We start from the raw sequence: 22,653 nt of genomic DNA, 5'->3' as shown, positions 1-22,653 counted from the left end.
GCGGGCAATAACCATTCCTTAGCATAAATATTAGAATGCTGATATCTGCAAAGACACCAACCGAGCAATACTTGTCACTTAATTACCTTGCTGTCGGTCTGATCTCCCAGCTGGACTTTGAGAAGTTGAGGAGGTTTCCTTCTACCTGTCACTGCAGCTAAATATTCAACTAAGGAAGTTTTGCCACTTCCTATTGGCCCTTCCAGCAACACAGCATTCTGAGAAGCCACTGCAACAGCAAGGGTCTGAAGATTTTTACACACAGACTCAACCAACACAAAGGATTTCAGAGCCAGCTCCTGGTCCCGTGAAGAACTCCTGTCACTTGCCTAAGGAGAAAAATAAGAAAGAAAAAGACTATTTAATAAGAGACCTTCCCCCAAATGACACAAGTTAAGTTCTGCAACAATGCTTCTACTGACTTTACATTATAATAACAAGTGTTAACTAAATTCAGGATAATTTCTTCATATTTTTAAAATTATTTTTTATGTAGAGCAAAGGTGGGAGGTACTGTCTTTATTTTTTAAATTTTAAAATAATTTTATATTATATGTATGGGCATTTTGTATGTATGTCTGTGTACCACATGCGTACTTGCTGCCTATGGAGACTAGAAGAGGGCTTCAGGTCTCTGGAGCTGGAGTCACATGCAGCTGTGAGCTGTGACTGCTGAAGAGGCTGAACTGTGGTCTCTGCAACAGGAGTAATCACTCTTTTGTTTGTTTGAGACAGGGTCTTACTCTGTAGCTCTGGCTGACCTTAAAATCAAAGGCTGTCTCTGCTTCCTGAGTGCTAGGATTAAAGGCATGCACCACCACACTTGGCCCAGTAACTGCTATTAACACTGGAGCTATCTCTCCAGCCCCAGATGTGATGATATTTTGTTGTACTCTAATAAAACTTGCCTGAAGATCAGAGGACAGAGTCAGCCACAGAGTTAAAACATGGAGTTCAGCCAGTGGTAGCACACACCTTCCCCCCGCCCCCCGCCCCCGCCCCCCAAGGACAAGCCAGGACCCTGCTGAGCTAAATCCCCAACCCCAAGGTATGGATTAGGCACACACCTTTAATCCTAGCACTCAGGGGGCAGAGATCTGCTTGGATCTCTGTGAGTTCAAGGCCACACTGGACTACATGAGATTGATCCAGTCTACGAGAGAAAGAGCCAGGCAGTGGTGGCACACAACTTTAATTCCAGCCATTGGGACACACGCCATTAATCTCAGCACTAAGACTGTTGAGATAGGAAATGAAATGGCTGGGCAGAGAAAGGTATATAAGCCATGAGGAGACAGGAACCAAAAGCCCTTTCAGCTGAGGACTCAGAGACATTCTGTCAGGGGATTCATGGAGTAGATAAGATGAAAATTGACTGTGGCTTGTTCCTTTGTCTCTCTGATCTTTCAGCATTTACCCCAATATCTGGCTCCAGGTTTTTATTAATAAGACCATTTGAGATTCATGGAAGACCAGGATAATTTCTAAATCAATTTAAGAGCCTCATCAATCACCAGTAGCTTTTGTTTTATTACTCTTTCAACATTCTATAATTTTATACTTAAGATTAACAATGCTTTAACTACAATTCCAAGATATTCAACACAAACTCTGACCTTCAAGGGCTTCTGCACTCATGTGGTGTACAAAACATACACTCAGGTACACACACCCACACATAAAAATTTGTAAAAACTTTGTAAGATCAACAATTCATGAACTAGCAATCTAGCTACATGTTAAGTGCATGTTAAGCTGCATCTCTTGCACAGATGCAGAAGCACACACATACTAAAAGAGTGCACAGTCTGTGGAATAACGGAAAATCTGGGCACTGAGAGAATGCATTATGTATGTTTCAGTGCATCTAATTTTTTCAGGTACAGTAAGAACTTCAGTCTCGGGCTGGAGAGGTGGCTCAGAGGTTAAAAGCACTGGCTGTTCTTCCAGAGGTCATGAGTTCAATTCCCAGCAACCACATGGTGGCTCACAACCATCTGTAATGAGGTCTGGTGCCTTCTTCTGGTGTTCAGGTACATGCAAGCAAGCAGAACACTGTGTATAGATAATAAATAAATAAATCTTAAAAAAAAAAAAAGAACTTCAGTCTCCTGTTTTGTCTAGTCATCCTGACCTAACCAACCAAGGGCTTTTCCAAGTTATATCCTCAGTCCTTAAGTATGTCTCAGCACCAGTCTTGGTTTATTGTTTTGTTCTTTTCTATTGTTGAGACAGAGTCTGGCTGTGTTATTTAAGCTGGTCTCAAGAGTCCTCCTGCCTCAACCTACTGAGTAGCTGGAACCACAGGCTTGTGTAACTATGCCCAGCTTTGAATGCTGCTAAAGTTCAAGGCATAACACAGGTGGCATTATATTTCTAATTTCAGATTTAAAGGCGATGAAGGGAATACTCAGGAGAAACTCAAGGTGAACTTATCTTTAATTCTCCCTAACTTCTAAAATGGAACAGCACTTTAGCAAACTCAATGTGGATTACACATGATTCAGGTACCCTGACCAAGGAAACGGCATACTCAGGGTTTACAGAGCAAAGCACCCACTGAAGCTGTAATACCTGTTCTCCAGAACCAGATGGTTGTTTGGGCAACACTACACCACAGACAGCCGTTACACTGGAAGAGAGGTCAGCTGAAACAAGGTGTCCCTGAATGTACTGGGGCTCCTTTCCCTTGTGCCAAAGGGAGGCTTTTGGGTTAGCCAAAACCAAGGCCTTCTCCAAGTCCTGCAGCTGGGCCTCTTCTAACAACCTAAGAGAAAAAGAAAAAAGAGTTCCATGAAATCCACACAGAAAACACACAGAAGACCTCCAGGAAGCCCGTGCTTACCTCAATCTGAAATGCACCAATTCGTCACTACTAAAAATCTTCCTTAGGAAGGCTAACTTGTGCTCTTCATTCATGCAGGTCACCAAAGCAAGACAGTTAGCTGTATGCCTGAGGAAAAGGGAAGCATATCAATTCTGCTGACCTACAGTTGATTAAGAAAAGTGCCTGTCCGCTAAGAAAAGGAATTCTTACCTATCACAACATACACTTATGAGTAAAACACAAAGTAAACATGATGAATTCATTTAGCAGCACAGGAAAAAGGGTGAAACTCCATGTATATCATCTTTTCCTGAAGCAACACTGGATAAAGGGGGTAAGAACTAAAAATTCACAGCAACAAAATGATCTAGGGCTGGACAGATGAATCAGCAGTGAAGAGTACAAACCTATAGACAACACCCATACACATAAGATAAATAATTTAAGAAAACCACATCTAGCCAGTTGATAATGGCGCACACCCTTTAATCCCAGCACTCGGGAAACAGAGACATGAAATCTCTGTGAGGTCAAGTCCAGCCTGGTCTACAGAGTGAATTCCAGGACAGCCAAGGCTATACAGAGAAAGAAAATAAAAAGGAAAACCACATCTAAAGGGTTTTTCTTTGTCCTTCCCCACTGCCACCCAAGTCAGAAGCATAGGCTAAACCACATACCAGCGCACCAAAGCATCATGGCTCCTGAGGAGAGGCACACACACACTCCAGTCCCAGAGCTCCCTGAAAACAAGCTGCCTCTGCTGCAGAAATGTGTGGGCAGCTTCCATTAGATCCCGGAGCTTCATTCGCCTGCGTCCATAGCGTACAGGGTTAGCATCGGAACTCTCAAGGAAGAGTCTCTGAAACACTGGGTAGGTGTCCTTGAAATAGCGCAGGGCAAACCTTCAGGAGGGAAGATGGTAGGTATCGTCATTCATTAGTACAAGCAGCCAAGTGCCTATCTATCCTCAGGGACAGAACTGGGGAAATGACTATCTTCATTCCCTAGAGAAGCAGCCAAGTGCCCATTCATTCTGATGGACAGTACTGCGGATCTTAACAGAACTCTTGGTACCTCAGAACAGTGGGGAGAATAATGCTGAAGCCACACAGTCCTAAAGACTGAAACTATTCTGGTTCAGGAACAGGCCCTAGCATGAGACACCAGATCAGAAGCTGCAATCACCAATCACCAAGGCTTTTACCCACAAAAGCAGAGCTATCCTGAGTGATAATTACTGACTGTACTCATAGAACACTTACTGAATTCTCACTACTATGTTACTATCTAGAGATAGGAAAATCCATGCTCTAACTCTTCTTGACATGTTGCTGAGTAAGGGAGAGCCACTTACAGAAAGAGAGGAGGAATAAAAACAGAAATGCTCAACTGAATCAGGGAGGTAAAATGAGGTACTTAGGATACATCTTAAAGCATACAGAGGAAAAGCTGGGCAGTGGTAGCGCACGCCTTTTAGTCCCAGTACTCAGGAGGCAGAGCAGGTGGCTCTCTGTAAGTCTGAATCAGTCTGGTCTACAGAGTTAGTTCCAGGATAGCCAGGACTGTTTTACAGAGAAACCCTGTCTTGAAAAACAAAAAACAAAATAAATAAATAAATAATAAAAAACAAATAACAACCAAACAAACAAAAAGCATTCAGAGATCTTTATGAGCACACACACACAAATAATAATAATCATCATTAATTGCAAATGAAACACAAAGTTCAAGAACACATCACCAAGAGAAAGAGTATGTAACAGGTGGAGAAACAGAGAATTCTGACAGGAAATAAAGTAAGGAGGCGGCAGGACCAAGTAATCCCTGTGCTGAGACGCTATAGTAAACGTACTGAATGGTTTCTGCAGATACGTTCTTCTCTGGAAAAGCTGAGAGTCCATGAGAAACACTGGTACAACATATGGGCACACATGGGCAGAGGCACACACGAATACATAAGAGAAATTTTAAAAACACCTAGACACAAAGGAAACTAAAGCTGCAACCTACCGAAAAGTACAGGACACAGCCAAAGCAGTGCTAACTGGGAAGACTATACCTAACAAGCAACTACAAATTAGAAGAAACCAAATACCACCGGCGGTGGTGGTACACGCCTTTAATTCTAGCACTCCGGAGGCAGAGCAGGGATCTTTGTGAGTTTGAGGCAAGCCTGATCTACACAGTGAGTTCCAGGACAGCCAACACAGAGAAACCCTGTCTCAATACCCCCCACCCCCCAAAAAGAAACCAAGTTAATAGACAAAAACAGAGTGCAGTAATAAAAACAATGTTACTAAAAAGGGCTTTTCCAAACAGAGAACCAAAATTGCAAATCTTCAGATTTGGGTGGGGAAAAAGGAGAGAGAAGACCGAAAGAATTAGTATCAGGTATCTATACTCCCAGAACTTCAGGGGTTAAGGCAGGAAGATCATTAGTTTAAAGTCAGCAAGGACTATGTACATACAGAAAATTTCTTTAACTTCCTCTCAATTATGTATGAACATAAAACAGCCTTAAAATACTTAAGTCTTAAAATTATAAATAACAAATGTATTACTAATTAATATGTTCTTAATGACATTAAGAGTTTTATTTTATAAATACTTATAAAGGACTAGAGGTGTAGCTGCATGGTAGAACACATACGTACCTAGCATGCACAGGGCAACAAAAAGCAAGGGAAAAAAATACATAAACATTCTAAAAATGACTGGGTTGATGGTTGCACATAACATGAATATACAAAAAGAGCCAATGAATCGCTCTTAACTGTGTATAAGCTAAGCAGTCATTTTTAATTGTATAATCTCCAATATGTGTACAAGATAAATACATGTGAGAAAATGTTAACAGAAGTTTGAGGTTTGTTGTTCATCAAAAACCTGAGACAGAGATTGGTAAGATCAAATGAGTTAATTTACAGTTTGAGCCAGAGGTGGGGGGAAGAGAGGGTTTGCTCATCTTCTCTTTTTGCCTGAAGCAGCACAATTTACAGAAATCTTAGTTCTGGAGACACTTCCTCCTTTGGCAAAGGGACTCAGGCTATTCCCCCCATGAACCCCAAATCCCTGTGATACTGTTACAACAGTATTTTTTTGCCCATTCTGGAATCTTGAAGGATTTGGGGTGCTATGTGCTCTCTAATGCTGGACTGATACAGAAATTGCTGAACTATGCCTGTGACTGAAAGAAAAGCAATAAACATAATAGAAGTAAGCACCCACGGCAGAAATTTTCACGTGTCAGATAATCATGCTTAGGAACTTTGTCTTGCTAGGTGGTGGTGGCGCACACCTTTATTCCCAGTACTTGGGAGGCAGAGGCAGGTGGATCTCTGAGTTTGAGGCCAGCCTGGTTTACAGACTGAATTCTAAGACAGCTAGGGCTGTTACACAGAGAAACCTTGCTTCAAACCACCCCCCAAAAGACCCTTTTCTTTGACCCAGAGGACAGGGAGGGGAGCTGTGAAATGCTGTCTTCTGGACAGGACATGGTCACAGCAGTCATGAATTCACCTACGCAGCACCAAGCCAAAAATCAGTCAGCATTCCAACAGGCTGCACTAAATGAACTCAATGGATTACAAAAATTAAAAAAAGGACATAAAGCAGAGAGGGGACATGCTGGCAGGAGCAGGGGGTGTCTGAACGGAGTCGGGTGGCACATGCCTTTAGCGTTTAATACTAGCACTAGGGAGGTAGAGACTGGTGGATGTCTCTGAGTCCCAGGTCAGCCAGGGGTACGTAGTGAGACCCTATCAAAATAAACACATACACCCTAAAAATCAAAATCTCATTATTCATAATCACCCACAGTTCAGTTTAACCATTCATCGAATTGTCATTTACACACAACGTTTTTATGTTTTCCTTTATTTCAGTGCTGGGAATCAAGCCTAGAGCCTTGCACATGCCAGATTAGTGACCTATCACTGAGTCACATTCTTAATACTCTCTGGACATTTTAAATTTACTGTAACACAGTGCCTTTTATAAGCTGTATTATTTTTGGAACATGGCAAAAAAAAATGAAATATACTGCCTTGGAAAAATGAAAAGGTAAGCATTTGTCTAACATTCATTTAAGAACATAAAATTTAGCTGGGCGAGGTGTCACACACCTTTAATTCCAGCACTCAGAAGGCAGGGGCAGGTGGATCTCTGTGAGTTTTAGGCCAAAACCAAACAACAAAAGAACATAAAATTGGATGTTGGTGGAAAACTGGACAGCAAATTCCTAAGCTTAACGAATCTCTAATGTCGTCCTAACATACTCTGCCAGGAAAGCTCACTAGAGATGGCATTTCTACCACAGTTCAGTGCTAAGGCTACTTCTGTCTGCTTCTCCAACAGCGTATAAAAACACAGCCCCTTCATTCTTCTTCTTCTTCTTCTTCTTCTTCTTCTTCTTCTTCTTCTTCTTCTTCTTCTTCTTCTTCTTCTTCTTCTTCTTCTTCTTCCTCTTCCTCTTCCTCCTCCTCCTTCCTTGGTTTTTCATGACAGTTTCTTCTTCTTGGTTTTTCATGACAGTTTCTCTGTGTAGCCCTGGCTGTCCTGGAACTCACTCTGTAGAGCAGGCTGGCCTCAAACTCACAGAGATCCGCCTGCCTCTGCCTCCCGAGTGCTGGGATTAGAGTTGTGTGCCACCACTGCCTGGCCCTTCATTTTTTTCTTATGTGAGGACCAGATGAAAACCATATCAAGCAATACACTGTTTGGAAGGAAAGCCCTTAGTCTTCTCAACTTAAAAACCCACAGGAGACACAACCTACTCCAAACGTAACCATAAACACATTCGAATCCAGCTCTAACACAGCTGTTAATCTGATTTGGGGTGGTGGGAGTGGTGCTGGGGACTGAACACCAGGCCTTACGTGAAAGTGTCAAGTTGAGAGACACTCCTAGTCTGAAGCTGCTTTTCCCGATGAGATTTTATTATTTATGTGTCTGTGTGTGTCTATATGCATGTGAATTTGGGTGCCCGTGGAGGCCAGAGAGTTTGTCAGACCCCTGAAGTGTCAAAAGCTGATGCTGGTGCTGGGAACCACACTCTAGTCCTCTGAAAGAGCAGTAAGAACTCTTAATCCCTGAATCATTGCTCCAGTCCCCTAGAAGCTAGTTCTCCTTTTAGTGATTCCAGAAAGAATTCTCACCCAACTTCACATCTACCTCCTAAGTACATCCTGCCAAATTCTGAGATGACTGAGGACGCCGTGGTGGTTTCCTCAAACCTGTAATGACAGCTAAGCCAGGGGTGGGGATGCACACCTGACTCTCAGCACTTGGTAGACTGAGAGACTGAGGCTAGACTGGGGTGCTCAGGAAGAGCTCCTGAGGAGACGGCTGATGCCACCAAGCCTGAACACATGAATTCAACTCCTAGGAAACACATGGCAGAAGGAGAGAACTGACCCTAATCTGTCCTATGTGCCACCCTCTACAGAATTAAAAACTGAATGTTAAAGAACAAAAACAAAACCCACAGGGGTATGCTATATAGTGGAGGCTGGCCCCAAACTCACAAGCCTCTTATCTCAACCTCCCAAGTGCTCTGGTTACAGCAAGGGCCATCCCACCAGACTTGAGAGAAGAGGTTATCACCTCACAGAGAAATATGAATCAAACTGCTACTCACGGAAGAACGTCAGGATGGTTACCAATGAGTTTGCTCATTGACACACTAAGACGTTCATGTAGATCATGGTTAACTTGGCCTCCAGTTTTAATGGCTTCAGCATTTCTTTCCAGCAAATCCAAAAGGATAGGGCGCAACTGGCGACCAAGCAAAAGAGTATAGTCCTTATCAAGGAGCAACTGTGCCAAGGAATTCAGGATACACTGGCGATCTTGAGGTGTCCACACCTGAGTGAAAAGCAAGACAAATGTCTATATAAACAATATTCTTTAGTTCTGGAAGGATCAGAGATCTAGCTTAGAATCAAAAACACTAATTTCTAAATTTCTTAAGTGAGTTCATAATAAAAGTATGGTTTTGTTACAATAAAAGATTAGAGTTTGTTACTGAGAGTTCCAGTCCACTGAGGTTAAAGACATTTTAGAAAACTAGTCTTTGGGATTCCATTTTAAATGATATGCAACTTTACTCAACAGTAAATGTTGCAGGGTCTCAACACTGTCCAGGGAATGTAAAACCCAGTGTTCCTATCTCCTTTGCTCTTCAGAAATGAAAACATAATTCTATGATTACTTCCAGGCATGATGCAACACACCTCTAAGAAAAACATACATATGAAAGTAAGGTATAGCAAGCTATCTTATTGGACGATCTTTGGATCACCAGGCCCCAAATAACAACACGAAGACTTGTTATTAATTATGAAAGCTTGGCCTTTAACTTAGGCTTGTCCCCAACGATCTCTTATGAAATAAATTAGCCTGCTTCAATTAATCTATGTTTTACCATGTGGCTTTTTTTTTTTAACTCCTCCACTCTGTATGTGGTCTGCATCTCGCTGGTGAGTCCCTGTCTCTCCGCAGAATCCTCTCTCTCTCCAGAAGTCCTGCCTATTCTTTCCTGTCTAGCTATTGGCCATTCAGCTTTTTATTAAACCAATCAGAAGGCGCCTTAGGCAGAGACACATCTTTACAGTGTAAACAAATATTCTACAAGTGTAAGTAAGCTCTGGGTGTAGCTTGGATACAGCTCAGTTACAGAGATAGTACCTAGCATGCAGCGGGCTCTGGGTTCAATTCCAAAAACAACAAAGATAAAATTAATTCCTGAAAATAAACCAACCTAAAATTAGCAAAACAAAATTAGTATGAACAACCACACTTTGAGATGCCTGAGGAGTTAAACCACAAAATCTTACTGTGTGGTCTCAGAATGTCCCTAAGCATAAAAAAGAAAATTGAGAAGTATGTGTGTGTGTGAGTGGGTGGGTGGAGTCCTCACGCTGCTCGTATGCAGACCCATTAGCAGAACTTACCCACTTTTTAGCAATGTGTAATATCAGATTTAAATTTCCAAAGTGGGTATATAACCTCTGATCCAATGTTATGACTTCATCCTCCCCAAGCTGCTTTTGGTCATGGTGTTTTATCACAGCAACAGAAACTTAAAGTAAGATAGCAAACATAACAAAGTTTCCAAAATTACCACTCAAAGGGAAAGAAATTTAACAAATTCGGCCATGACATGAGAGGTAATTGCACTTTTTAACTGCAGAAATGTCCCTATAAGCAAGTGTTCCTAAAAGACCACTTTAAAGAGTACTCTACAGTTTGAGGTCAGCCTGGGCTACCCAGTTGAGACCCTGTCTCAAAAACGGAATTCCATTCCAGGGTTCAAGGGTTTTTGTTAACTTACTTAGGTTTGGTTTGATTTGACACAGGGTCATGCTATGTTTCCCAAGCTGGCCACAAGCTCACAGCAATCCTAAATTCTCTACTACCCCATCCAGCCCTGCACCATCAAGTAATGTTAACTATGGGTGTGCAGAATAAGCCCAGATTCTGCTGTCAAAAAGTGTGGTTCTAAGCTCCATTTCATACCATGTTCAGAATAATATTACTAATTTTATCCAATCTTTTTCTAGTTATGTATGGCAATGGGGCTAATCAAAAGAAGATAGACATGTAATTTTCCTATCTTACAGCATTAAAAGGCTATATATTTGGAGACCTACAAGTATATATTCAGTGGTAGTATGTAGTGGGTAGCCATTCCAGCTTTGATCTGGAAGTTCCAACCCCCATTGAGGCTTCGGTAACTGTCACGCCTACAAGGCGGGGCCAAGGGAGGACCCTGAAGACCCAAGATCGCGATGGGCCGCCTCTCTTGGTCCCTGGACCCTGGACAGTAGATCTAGCAGAGTTCTCCAGAGAACACCGCCGGACTACACTGCATCTTTCCCAGACCCTGCAACCTACCTATCCCTTCATTTGTAAGTTACGCCACTAAATAAACCTCCCTTTTAACTACGTGGAGTGGCCTTAATAATTTCACCAATAGTAGTAGACAATTGGCCTATCATGTACAAGGGTGGGCTTAATACCCAGTACCAGAAACAAACAAATCATGTATTTCTTTTCATCCTAGGTCACAGAGTATAAAAAAGGATATAAAAGTTGCAATGGGTGACTAACAATTTTCCAGTCTATTATAAAACAGGATTTATGTCGGATAATTTCCCCCAACTATAAGCTAATAAATGCTCTGGAGAGATGGCTCAGTGGTTAAGAGCACCTGCTGCTCTTCCAGAGGACCTGAGTTCAATTCCCAGCACCCATACGGCAGCTCACAACTATCTGTAAACCCAGTTCCAGGGGATCCAACACCCTCACACAGATATATATACAGACAAAACACCAACACACATAAATGCTCTATGTTTAGGGTAAACTAGGATATCTGGCAGGTTAGGTATATAATTTTATTTTGACTATTTTCAGATATATCCCATTGTAAGCCAAGGAGCATGTGCTGGTGATCTTGGAGGGACTTAAAAAGAAAACATTAATAATTTAATATTTATTTATATTTAAAGTATATGAGTACTCTGCCTGAACATATATATATACACACCTTGTATGTGCCCAGTACCCACCAAGGCCAGTAGAGGGTCAGATTCTCTAGAACTGGAGTTACAGACAGTTCTTGGCTGTCATGTGGGTCTTTGCAGAAATAAATGTTCTTAATCACTGAACCATCTCTCTAGACCCTTAGAAAGACTTTTAAAAATAAAAAATTTAAACTAGTCCTCTAGCACTACCAAAACACTATTATAAATGGTTGGCTTAAAGTAACAAACAGTACTGCCGCATTTATTTCTGGAGTCTGAAGTCAAGGTATTGGCAGAGACACATTCCCTCTTAAACATTTACAGGAGCATCAGCCTTCTTGACACTTCATGGCTTCTGGCAGTGGCTATCAGTCCTTCATGTTCCTTCACTTTCAGCTACATCACTCCACTCTCAGCCTCTGTCAGAATCACTAAGGTCATCTCTCTGCCCTTTGATCTCATTTTTACTTTTGTGATGCATGGTTGGATGGTTAGTATGGTCAAACTGACCAAATCTAGACTCACCTAAGAACACCTAGAACCATCCTTTGGACACATCTGTGAGGGATTCTCTACAAGGTTAGCCTCTCAGTGTCAGTGAGGGACTCCCTCGGTTATGTTAACTGATGTGGGGCAGGATCACTCCTGGGCAGATGTGGAAATGGAGAGAAGCAAGCAGCAGTATCCCCCCTCTGGAACCCCAACTGTGGACACTGAGCAGCAGCTTCCTGCTCCTGCTGCCTTGAGTTACCAGTCACAACGCACTGTCCTTTTCACTTGTGAACCAGAGTAAGTTTCCCCCTTTGTGGTTTTTATCAGGGTATCACAGCAACAGAAAAGGAACTAGGATGACTTCATTATGGCAGCAAGGCTCCATTTCCAAATGACATCACACTGAGAAATAGGAGAGGCCAGGACTTCACTATTATTTTTGGTGGATTCAAGTTTTGTTTTACAGTGCTGTGAATCAAACAAAGCCCTACTACAGAGCCACATCCCCAACTTTGGTAGACACATCGAACTATTAAACCGGTGCTGTCCTAAGTTTTCTCAATTCCCTACCATGAATAAAACTACCTAATGAGATTTCAAGTAATGAAGGCAAGCATAATGGTACATGCATGCAATCCCCAACAGTTGGGGAGCTGAGGCATGAGGGCTGCAGGTTCAAAACTTCCTGGGCTACCTAGTAAGGTGTGTGGGGTTGGGGATTAGAGTAGAAAACTAGAAGGAAATGGAAAGCCAAGCAACAGCACGTGCTTACAGTTACTGCTGTTCACAAGGCTAAGGTAGGAGGATGGATTGAGCTCAGAAGCTCTAGGCCAGAATGGACAACATAGTAAGTCTCAAAACAACAAAATTGAGGACTGGGGACTAGCTTGGCCGATCAGAATACTTATCTAGCATTCATGAAGCCCTGGGGAATTTGCTCACCAACACATCTAATAGGGGAAGATGGTTCATGTCTGTAACCCTAGCATTTGGGAGGCAAGTCAGGAAGATCAAAAGTTCAAGATCACTCCTGGCTACACAACATTCAATCAATAAATATATTTCTAAAATAAAATGTTTTTTATTAAAACCTATGGATGTGTAAATGCAAGAACTGAAAAGGGGGCGGCCAGAGTAAGTGCGAGTATGTATGGTAGCAGTAACACGGGACAATCATATAACGAACTTTCTCTTTTTGTGCACCAGTCTGTTTCCTGGTTGCTGGGACAATGAAGCACTGAATGTTCAAGGCTTTACCCTCCAAACCCAAGTCTACCACAACACCCAGGTAACTGCATTCGTGGGAAACTGTCTCTTTGTAAGTGAGAGCCCCTGGGGCGGCCTCATGGCTACCTCTTCCTGCTTTCTCACTTACTTTTCTTTCACAAAGCTTAAGTGGGCTTTACTTAAGTGGTTAAAAGACATACTAGTCTGAGGGACGCTCAAGACACTGACTGACTACCAAATACTGGGCCAGTGATATGGCTCAGCGGTAAAAGTGATTGCACCAAGGTGGCCAACTTGAGCTCCACTAGAACACACATGGTGAAAGAAGAGGCTACCCCAAGATTGTCCACACACATTAAATGTAAGATTAAATAATCAAATAGAAGAAAAGACATTTTTAAGGTGCTTCATACGCTCTCTTATCAAACCTTAGTAACTAGTTGGGCGTGGTGGCACAATGTAATCCCAGCACTGGAGGCAGAGGTAGGTAAATCTCTGAATTCAAGGCAGGCTGGGTCTACAGGGTAAGGACTGTCAGGGCCACACAGAGAAACCCTGCCTTGAAAAACCAAGAAAAAAGCAAAATCTAGCAACCAATTCAGTTCCTTTGCTATAATGACTAGTGTTAAGTCTCAAACCTAGGACAAGTCTCACTCAGATCCTGGGGCTCCTCCCAGCACTTCTCACCTGCCCGCCCCCCAAACCTCTCCCTCCCAGGAGCTGGACTTCTCTTCCCCAGCCTGACCCTATAACTCAGCCATTTGGCCATGCTAGTCTTCTGGCTACTCAGCCAGCTAACCCGGGCCACCTCTCTTCCTCTCCCTCCCCTCTCCTCTCATGGTCTGCTTTCATCTGCTGGTCATGTTGAGCCTGGACTCTTCCCTCTGCCTGCTTTCTCCCTTATCTCTACAATAAAAATTCTCTCCATACTTTAGGGGTGGGCATGGCCTCCTTTTATTTCTTTTTTCATTTAATTAGCACAATTATTCAGATTTATCCAAGTTCCCAAAAGCAGTCCAGGAAGAAAGGAAAACATTTTTCATATTTGTGTGTTTGCCTATTTATTGAACTGAGATAAAATGAAACTAGTACACTGTTTGAATTCACCTCTTCTCAAAGCTGAGTTAAGTGTGTAAGTTTCCTTTGTGATTTTTTTTTTTTTTTTTTTTTTTTTTTGGTTTTTTCGAGACAGGGCTTCTCTATGTAGCTTTGCGCCTTTCCTGGAGCTCACTTGGTAGCCCAGGCTGGCCTCGAACTCACAGAGATCCGCCTGCCTCTGTCTCCCAAGTGCTGGGATTAAAGGCGTGCACCACCACCGCCCGGCTCTCCTCTGTGATTTTTTTTTATCCCAACTAAGTTACTTATAATTTCATTTATCAAATAAGTATTTTGAGCAAAAGAACTCTAACATACCCTATAAACCTGAAGTATTAAGGAAAAAAAAAGCTGCACATGATGAAGTATTCAAGAGGCACTTGAGCAGTAGAGGCAGGCAGATCTCTGTGAGTTCAAGGTCAGCCTGGTCTACATGGTTGGTTCCAGGCCAGTCAGGCCTACCTTGCTTTAAAAAAAAAGAATTACTTCTCTTTCCACATGTACACTAGGGAACTGTTACTATTACAAAGAAGCTGAATTAGAAACAGCCTGAAAGTGTCATCCTATGCTTGAAGCACTGAAAGTTTTTCAAAACTGTGTTCTACAATAAAACTGTTTGATTATCACAATTTATAAGTAGATTAATCTGCTCACTCTGTAGTTATCACATGCCTCAATGCAAGACATGGTACTAGACACCAGAGCTACTGTTGTGGAATAATCTTTTTGTACAGTGTGAAAATGTATCTTTGCCAAGATGCCTTCTGATTGGCTTAGCTGAATGGCCAAAAGCTAAGCAGGACGAAGTTAGGTAGGACTTCTGGGCAAAGAGAGAAGGGGAGGAGATTAATCTAAGTGTGGGAGAGATGCCAGAGGACAGAGAGGAAACAGGAGGTACAAGACAGCAGAGGTAAAAAGGAATGAGGCAAAACATAGATTAATATAAATGGGTTAATTTAAGTTATAAGAGCTAGTTGGACAATCCTAAGCTATAAGCTGAGTTTTCATAATTAATAAGTCTCTGTCGGTTTTTGTGAGCTGGCAGCCCCCCCCCCCCCCCCCCCCACCCCAAAATCCGTTTACATATGGCGTCCAATGTGGAAGCTTGAATATCCAAACACAGGGCCTGAGAAAGCTAAGAAAAGTTCCGGACAAGGAGCTGGATGTGGCTTTCTAGGCCTGCAGTCTCTCAGGTGGACCGGTGCTTGGTGAACAGACGTGGCATACAAAGGTACCGGCCGCTGCCTGCGGATTAGAGCCAGCCACCAGCGCCGAGTGGTGAGCTGGGCAGCAGCGGCTGACGTGAGGTTAAGATGTGTCTCACTTGGTCAGAGAACGCTGCAGGTGCTCAGGAAAGGCAGATCCAGACAGGGAAAAAACAAAACAAAACAAAACCTCTAAACAGGTTACAATGTGTGTAATAAAATGTTTGTAGGGTTAAAAAAGGTAAGAAAATGGGTATAGACAGTCATAGAAAAAAATAGTTTATAAATAATAAAATAAAGTCTTTAAAGGGAGAACAAAATAAAAAGCAGAAACCAAGTAAATATGGAAAATACACAGGGAGTCTGGATCTGGTACGGTGTCTTGTTGACTTTGAATTTTTTGAATGCTGATGAGCAAATAACAGCTGCTGAGAGACATGGGATTGTAAGAGGAACTGCTGAATTAAATCAGCCTACATACTTTAGGAATGCCTTAACTTTAAAATGGAAGTCAAAAAATGTATTGCTCTAGAGAAGAGGTTACGCTTTTGTTTCCACACAAAAGGAAAGGCTGTGTGGATTCATTCAAGGTTGATAGAGATCAGGTTTGATCAGGGTAGACCTGAAAATCCTGGCTACAGACATAAAAAAAAATAAACCTTGAAAAACTACAAGACAGGTGACATATATTTTACCTGCTCAAACATAAAACGAAAATCATCTTTGGTTGGCTTGTGTACAACATACAGTCCATACATGTGTTAATGCAGGAATGTATGTTACCTTTGAAAGTTGATGTTTTCAGAGCAAGGGGACCAGACACCAATAAAAACTCTGAGCGTCTGCTGCAGTTTCCTCAGAGTTCTACATCCAGAACAGTTTCAAGGCTGCTAGCTAAGATGGTCCAGCCTCACAGACTATTCTAGCCAGGACTTGATCATTATCCTAATACCAGAGGACAAAGAGGAAATAGAAGGTGCAAAGTGGAAAAGAGGTAAAAAGCAATGAAGCAAAACTTAGATTAATATAAATGGGTCAATTTAAGTTCTAAGAGCGAGTGAGACAAGCCTAAGCTATAGGCTGAGCTTTCATAATTAACAGTAAGTCTCCATATTGTTTTTTGTGAGCTGGTGCTCCCTGCCCACTCCGTCTACAAGCTGGTCCTTTTTTTTTTGGTTTTTCGAGACAGGGTTTCTCTGTGCAGCTTTGCGCCTTTCCTGGAACTCACTTGGTAGCCCAGGCTGGCCTCGAACTCACAGAGATCTGCCTGGCTCTGCTGGGATTAAAGGCGTGTGCCACCACCGCCCGGCTCAAGCTGGTTCTTCTAAAGGTGTTTGCAACTGCTAGTCTACTGAAACAAAGGGGTGGTGAACAAAAGGAAACAACTCTTCCTAGAGTTCCTAGTGAAGGCAACTGCAAAAGAGTGGTCTTCCAGAACAAATAGAAGTCAACTGAAAGAATATGGCTATTCAGGCCTGTAAGCTTTCAAGGACAGCCAGTGACTTGGTTACTTCTTCCCTTGGCATTCACATTCCACATGCTCACAAGCAGGGCAACCTGATAGCCAGAAGGAAAACCACCTTCAGGTGTGCCTTCTGGGGAAGTATGTTCATTAGGTAGCTCTGGGACCTTATGACCTCTAAAGCTCTAGAAAAAGCCTGATGCTCCCAGTAACCTGCTCTGTTCCGTAAATGCACCAAACTGCAAAATAAAGTTATTCTCTTTTCTACATGAAAAGAACCCAGTCTGTGTATCTCTGAGTGCATTTCTCTTCTCTTCCATAAATGCCAAGTTTTAGCTTTTGCCATACTAACCACAGCAAAAGAGAGGAAAGACAAGCATTCTAAGATAAATGCAAGAAGGGACGATACAGTGACAGCAGCAGGGGACTGGAGCCTGTCAACCTGTGATGATACAGCAAACTGCCCAACATGGGCAACGTTCTGGATTCTCCTGCGGCATCAAAATAAAATTAACAATAAAAAGGAAACTACAGACCCAAGCTTGGTGAAACAAGTTTGTAGGCACAGGTACTATGGAGTCTGAGGACCAGGGGTGGGGTCGGGGTGGTGTTTCAAGTCTAGTCTGGAGAACACAGCAGGATGTCGAAAAACTACTATTACTGCAAATAAGGATAGTAATAAATTAGGGCTAGAGTAGTTCAATGGCAGAGAGGTTGCCTAGCATAGTGAAGCCCTGGGATAGGGCCCAAAATATTAAATAATTTATATTAATAATTTAATATAAATACTAAATTAAATATTAAAATGATAATTACTACAGTTGTTTGTTGAGCACTCAGTACCAGGCACTTCGGGCAAAATTCCTCACCTGTATTTTCGAGTCATCAGAGTAGCCTTATGTATAGCAGTTACCACAAACTTTATCCGTGGCATTTAAAATCCTCCAGGTATTTTTTTTCCTTCATAGCAGCCCATAAATTGGAGACATTTTACAGATTAGAAACTAAAGAAAAGGTTTGAGGCCAAAAAGTTGAGACCAAATCTCCAAAAATAAACAAAAGCTAAGGTTGACAAAGCTAGCAGAAGCTCAGGAAACTCCCATCACAGAGCACAGCCTGAGGAGTTATTGATACTGCTGCAAGTTGTGTTGTTTCGCTGTGGCAGTCCTGGGGATCAAGCCTGATACATACCAGGCAGGGACAGACTCACTCACCTACATCGCCAGCCCAGAGTTCTTGCTCTACAATTACTACCTACAACTACTCTATTTTATTTATTTATTTTTTTTCGAGACAGGGTTTCTCTGTGTAGCTTTGCGCCTTTCCTGGGACTCACTTGGTAGCCCAGGCTGGCCTCGAACTCACAGAGATCCGCCTGGCTCTGCTTCCCGAGTGCTGGGATTAAAGGCGTGCACCACCGCCCGGCCAACTACTCTATTTTAAAGCCACCATACACATTTAGTCAAGAAACAGAGATTGACGTTAAGTAACTTGCAGAGGAGTACAAATGCAATTAAATAAATAAAAGAAAATGGAGAGGGCTAGAGAGCTAGCTCAGCAGTTAAGAACACTTGTTCTTGCAGAGGACCCAGGTTCCATTCCGAGCAACCACAGGGCAGCTCTCAACCACTTCTAACTCCACTTCCAGGGGACCCAATGCCCTCTTTGAGATTTGCAGGCACCAGGAAAGCACATGATGCACATACATACATACATACACTAAGGAGCATAAAATAAGATACATTGTGCGCGCACACACACACACACACACACACACACACAGAGAGAGAGAGAGAGAGAGAGAGAGAGAGAGAGAGAGAGAGAGAGAGAGAAAGAGAATGTGGAGAGAGGGTTCACCAGTTAAGTGCATACACTGCCCTTCCAGAGGACCAAGGTTTGGGTCCCAGTTCCCACATCAGGGAGCTCACAATCACCTACCTGTAATCAGGGCTCTAGAGCAGTGGTTCTCAACCTTCCTAATGCTTCCACCCTTTAATACAGTTCTTCATGTTGTGGTGACCCCCAACCATAAAATTATTTTTGTTGCTACTTCGTAACTGTTTTTGTTTTTTTTTTTTGCTACTGTTATGAATCGCAAAACCTGTGCTTTCTGATGGTTTCAGGTGACCCCTGTGAAGGGGTAGTTTGACCCCCAAGAGGTTACAACCCACATGTTTGAGAACCACTGCTCTAGGCAATTAGATGCCCTCTTCTTACCTCCATGTTTACCTACAATTATGAGGCAGGCAGATACACACATGCATCGCCTCACACACCTCACACTTTTAAAAATTAATAAAAATAGCCAGGCAAAGCCAGGTGGTGGTGGCCCACATTTTTTATTCCAGCACTCAGAGATTAAAGGAGGCAGAAGCAGAAGATCTCTGTGAGTTCAAAGTCAGCCTGGGATGTTACACAGAGTAACTCTGCCCCCCAAAACAAACAAATAACTAGATTGATAAGTAAATAAATGAATAAATAAATAAATCTTCAGCTATGCTATGTTGCAGTGCCTATGAATGGTGTTCAACACTCTGCTCTCCATAAATGTAAATATAGACAGTGATCAAAATGGAGGAGGAATCATAGTTGCAGTGAAAAAAAATACAGACCTTGAAAATAAGTCCACCATAGCAACACACACCTGTAATCAGTGTTTGGAGACTAGAGGGAGAAGAATAAGGAATTCAAGGCTATCATCGGATATATGGTGAGATGGAGGCCAGCCTGGACTTCAAGGTCTTTGAAACTTGTCTCAAAAGTAAATAATAACAAGGCCAGGCAGGGTGGCACATACTTTTAATCCCAGGACTAAGTAGCCAGAGGTATATCTGTGAGTTCCAGACTAGGCTAGTCTATATAGAAAGTTATAGGCCCAGCATGAGATGTCTCAAAAAACAAACAAAACAGATACTAAGCATATATAAAGAACGAGGATGGGAGGTAGACTCTGTGGTACAGTGTGAGGCCTTGTATTCAATCCCCAGAATGACCCCACCCACCAACAGTTGGCACCTAGTTCTTGGAATTAGGATAGTCACCAGTTAAGAGGGATTTTAAAAAAAGAAAAAAGAAAACAATCTTTAAAAAGTTGTTCAATTCTCAAATTCCATTGTGAGTCAGAATCTTCACATCTTTATTACTGTCGAATGACGAGCTTCTGTCTCCAAACCAGGAGTGTATGTGAACACCTTAGTATGCACCTGTGCTCTCGGCACTGAGGCTACCAAACCCACATGGGAGATCCAGCCTCAAATTTAAAACAAGAGGAACTGAAGTAAAAATGTAACCAACACTTGGGGGCTGGAGAGATGGCTCAGAGGTTAAGAGCACTGACTGCTCTTCGAGATGGTCCTGAGTTCAATTCCCAGCAACCACATGGTGGCTCACAACCATCTGTAATGAGATCTGGTGCCCTCTTCTGGCCTGCAGTCATACATGTTGTATACATAATAAATAAATAAATCTTTAAAAAAAAAAATGTAACCAACACTCAGTGAAAATATTTAAGCTATTATCCAAAACAGAAAGGAACAAATCTTAAAGATTCCTGAGACTGGCTAGAATCCAAAAGATAAATCAGGGAGAAGAGATCAGCAATTTTATCCCAAACTCCCTAAGTCCAGGGAACTTTTGTGGTATTACTGTATTATTTTCAGAATTTACCTTGAGTGATTCCTATATTTGTGTGTTAGTCTTCCTAAAATCTTAACCAGAAAAAGAATACAAATCATTTTCAACCCCACTCCCAAAACGTAAGCATGAATCCCCTTAGGTGCTAAGAGTTGACTCCAGGGTCTTCAGTATGCTAAGCAAATGCTCTTCCATTGTAAGACCTCTCTAGATCCAGAATGTACACTCCAAATACAAGACATAATACTAGAGCCTTTCACAAGGTCAGCTCATCTAAACCAATTTTCTTCTTTTACTCAACCCACCAAAACCGATTTTCTTCCTCTAGACTGCCTACTTATGCTGAGTCTACCTGCAGCAATTTTGCTAGGAAAACCACAGGCCAGAAAGCCAGGAGACAAATGCCACTAAGTTTGGTCTTTCACATCCATTATCAGAAGATCCTGGCTGGTGATGCATGTTTGGAATCCCAGCACTCTATGGATCTCTGTGAGTTCAAGGCCAGTCTGGTTTACACACAGAGTTCCAGGGCAGCCAGGGCTACCTAAGTGACCCTGTCTCTAAAGAAAAAAACAAACAAACAAAATGCCTTTTAGTTAAGGGTATAATTAAGTAGTGGAACATAGATTCAACCTCCCCAGAAAAATGCTCAGAATTTTCTCAGGCGAATTCTATTCTGCTCCGAATGATTCAGGTTCTTTAGTCTAAGCCAGTGGTTCTCAACCTTCCTAATGCTGCAACCCTTTAATATAATTCCTCGTGTTGTGGTGACCCTCAACCATAAAATTATTTTCGTTGCTATTTCATAAGTGTAATTTTGCTATTGTTATGAAGCGTAATGTAAATATCTGTGTTATCCAATAGACCCTGTGAAAGGGGTTGAGACTCACAGAAGAGAAGCATTGGATCCGATCTACTGCTTCTGATTACTAAACAACGGAGTGTATATGTACCTAATGCATTCGCGACCGAATGAGTTTTACAAAATCAAAAGCACATTTTTCTAGTCTCAAGTTTACACACAGAGCAGGTAGGGAAACACAAAAAGAAAATTAAAAGGTCAAGTGAAGAGTTGTCTGGTAAGGATGCTCAACTCAGGCAGTAGTCAAGAAGGCAAGGCTCATGAAAACCCAAGACCCATTTGGGGAAAAAAAAATCTTATCACCTTCCAATTCCCAAAGTTAGCTGTCCTGTTTTGACCTTCATTTGTTTGTGTGCTTATGAACTACCTCCGAAGTAGATGCAAACTCCCTTGATGCTGAGACCAGATTTATCTGTCTCGGTGCTACACTGAGACCTGTGCCTTGAAGAAATGCTACCGATGGCCGTCAATGTACCAAACAGAAGGGACAAAGTCAAAAAGAAAAACACGCTTGCAAGCAAACCAGGGGTGGGGAAAGGTAAGGGGCGGCTTAGCAATGCACATGTCTGACTGAGGAACACAGAAGCAGCCTCGCAGAAAAACCAACTATCTTCCTTTCGGAAGGGCAAGCTCTTCACCACAGTCTGAGCGCCGGGCAGGGGGCGAGGGAATGGAAGCTGACCCCGAAAAACAAAGGCCCTTTCTCGGGACCAGGGGCTCACCAGCCCGGGCCCGCCTCCCTTCACCCATGCTCACCGGCTTGGTGAGGAACCTGTTCAGCTCGCCGCGGCTCTTCTCGTTCTTGTTGGCGATTAGCCTCAGCGGCCCGGCCACCAGCTCCACGGAGAGGTGCTCCATGGTCTCCGGCCGTGCCCACGGGGCCGCGGGGTCGCCGCCGAATAGGTACCAAGGCAAGGAAAGCCACTTAAAGCCGGCTCGCGGACGCACACGTGGTGAAGGACTCCACAAACGTCATCAACCAGCGGCGGCCACTGCGGCGGCGCCACTACGGCTACGCCCACCTCGGCGGAAGTGCGTCACTGCTGCGCCACGGCTAGTAGGAAGGGAGGCGGAAGTGGCTTTTAGGCTGGCGGGATAACTGATAGACGTGATTTTTTTCAGTGCGTGACCCAACAGAAACAGATTTTTCCCAAGGGAGGAGCTTCAGGGGCGTGAGACCTAAGCGCACGGTGACTAACTCTGTATCAGCACAGATCAGATGTGAACGATAAGCAGATTCGTTGTCCAAGATCGTCGCCCACAGAAAAGTGCCTTATTGTGAGAGAACAGCCCGTGACGCAGTCCTTTTTTGTTGTTTTTAA

At 42.8% G+C, this 22,653-nt stretch overlaps 1 protein-coding gene across 1 annotated transcript in view; it reads right to left on the bottom strand.

The window, feature by feature from the left end:
* The window catches only part of Mdn1 (midasin AAA ATPase 1), a 155,929-nt gene extending 133,613 nt beyond the window's left edge, over positions 1-22,316 (bottom strand). Inside the window, 6 exon segments of the mRNA XM_028872751.2 lie at positions 87-329; positions 2,575-2,767; positions 2,846-2,953; positions 3,505-3,729; positions 8,466-8,692; positions 22,088-22,316. Of these exon segments, the coding sequence (XP_028728584.1) occupies positions 87-329; positions 2,575-2,767; positions 2,846-2,953; positions 3,505-3,729; positions 8,466-8,692; positions 22,088-22,189 (1,098 nt within the window). The 5' untranslated portion in view covers positions 22,190-22,316.
* Between the last annotated feature and the right edge of the window lie 337 nt (positions 22,317-22,653).

Source organism: Peromyscus leucopus, chromosome 2 (genome assembly GCF_004664715.2).
Source record: "Peromyscus leucopus breed LL Stock chromosome 2, UCI_PerLeu_2.1, whole genome shotgun sequence".
NCBI classification, from domain to species: domain Eukaryota; kingdom Metazoa; phylum Chordata; class Mammalia; order Rodentia; family Cricetidae; genus Peromyscus; species Peromyscus leucopus.
Note: the sequence above shows the minus strand (reverse complement) of the source record. Positions and strands in the feature narration are given on the sequence as shown.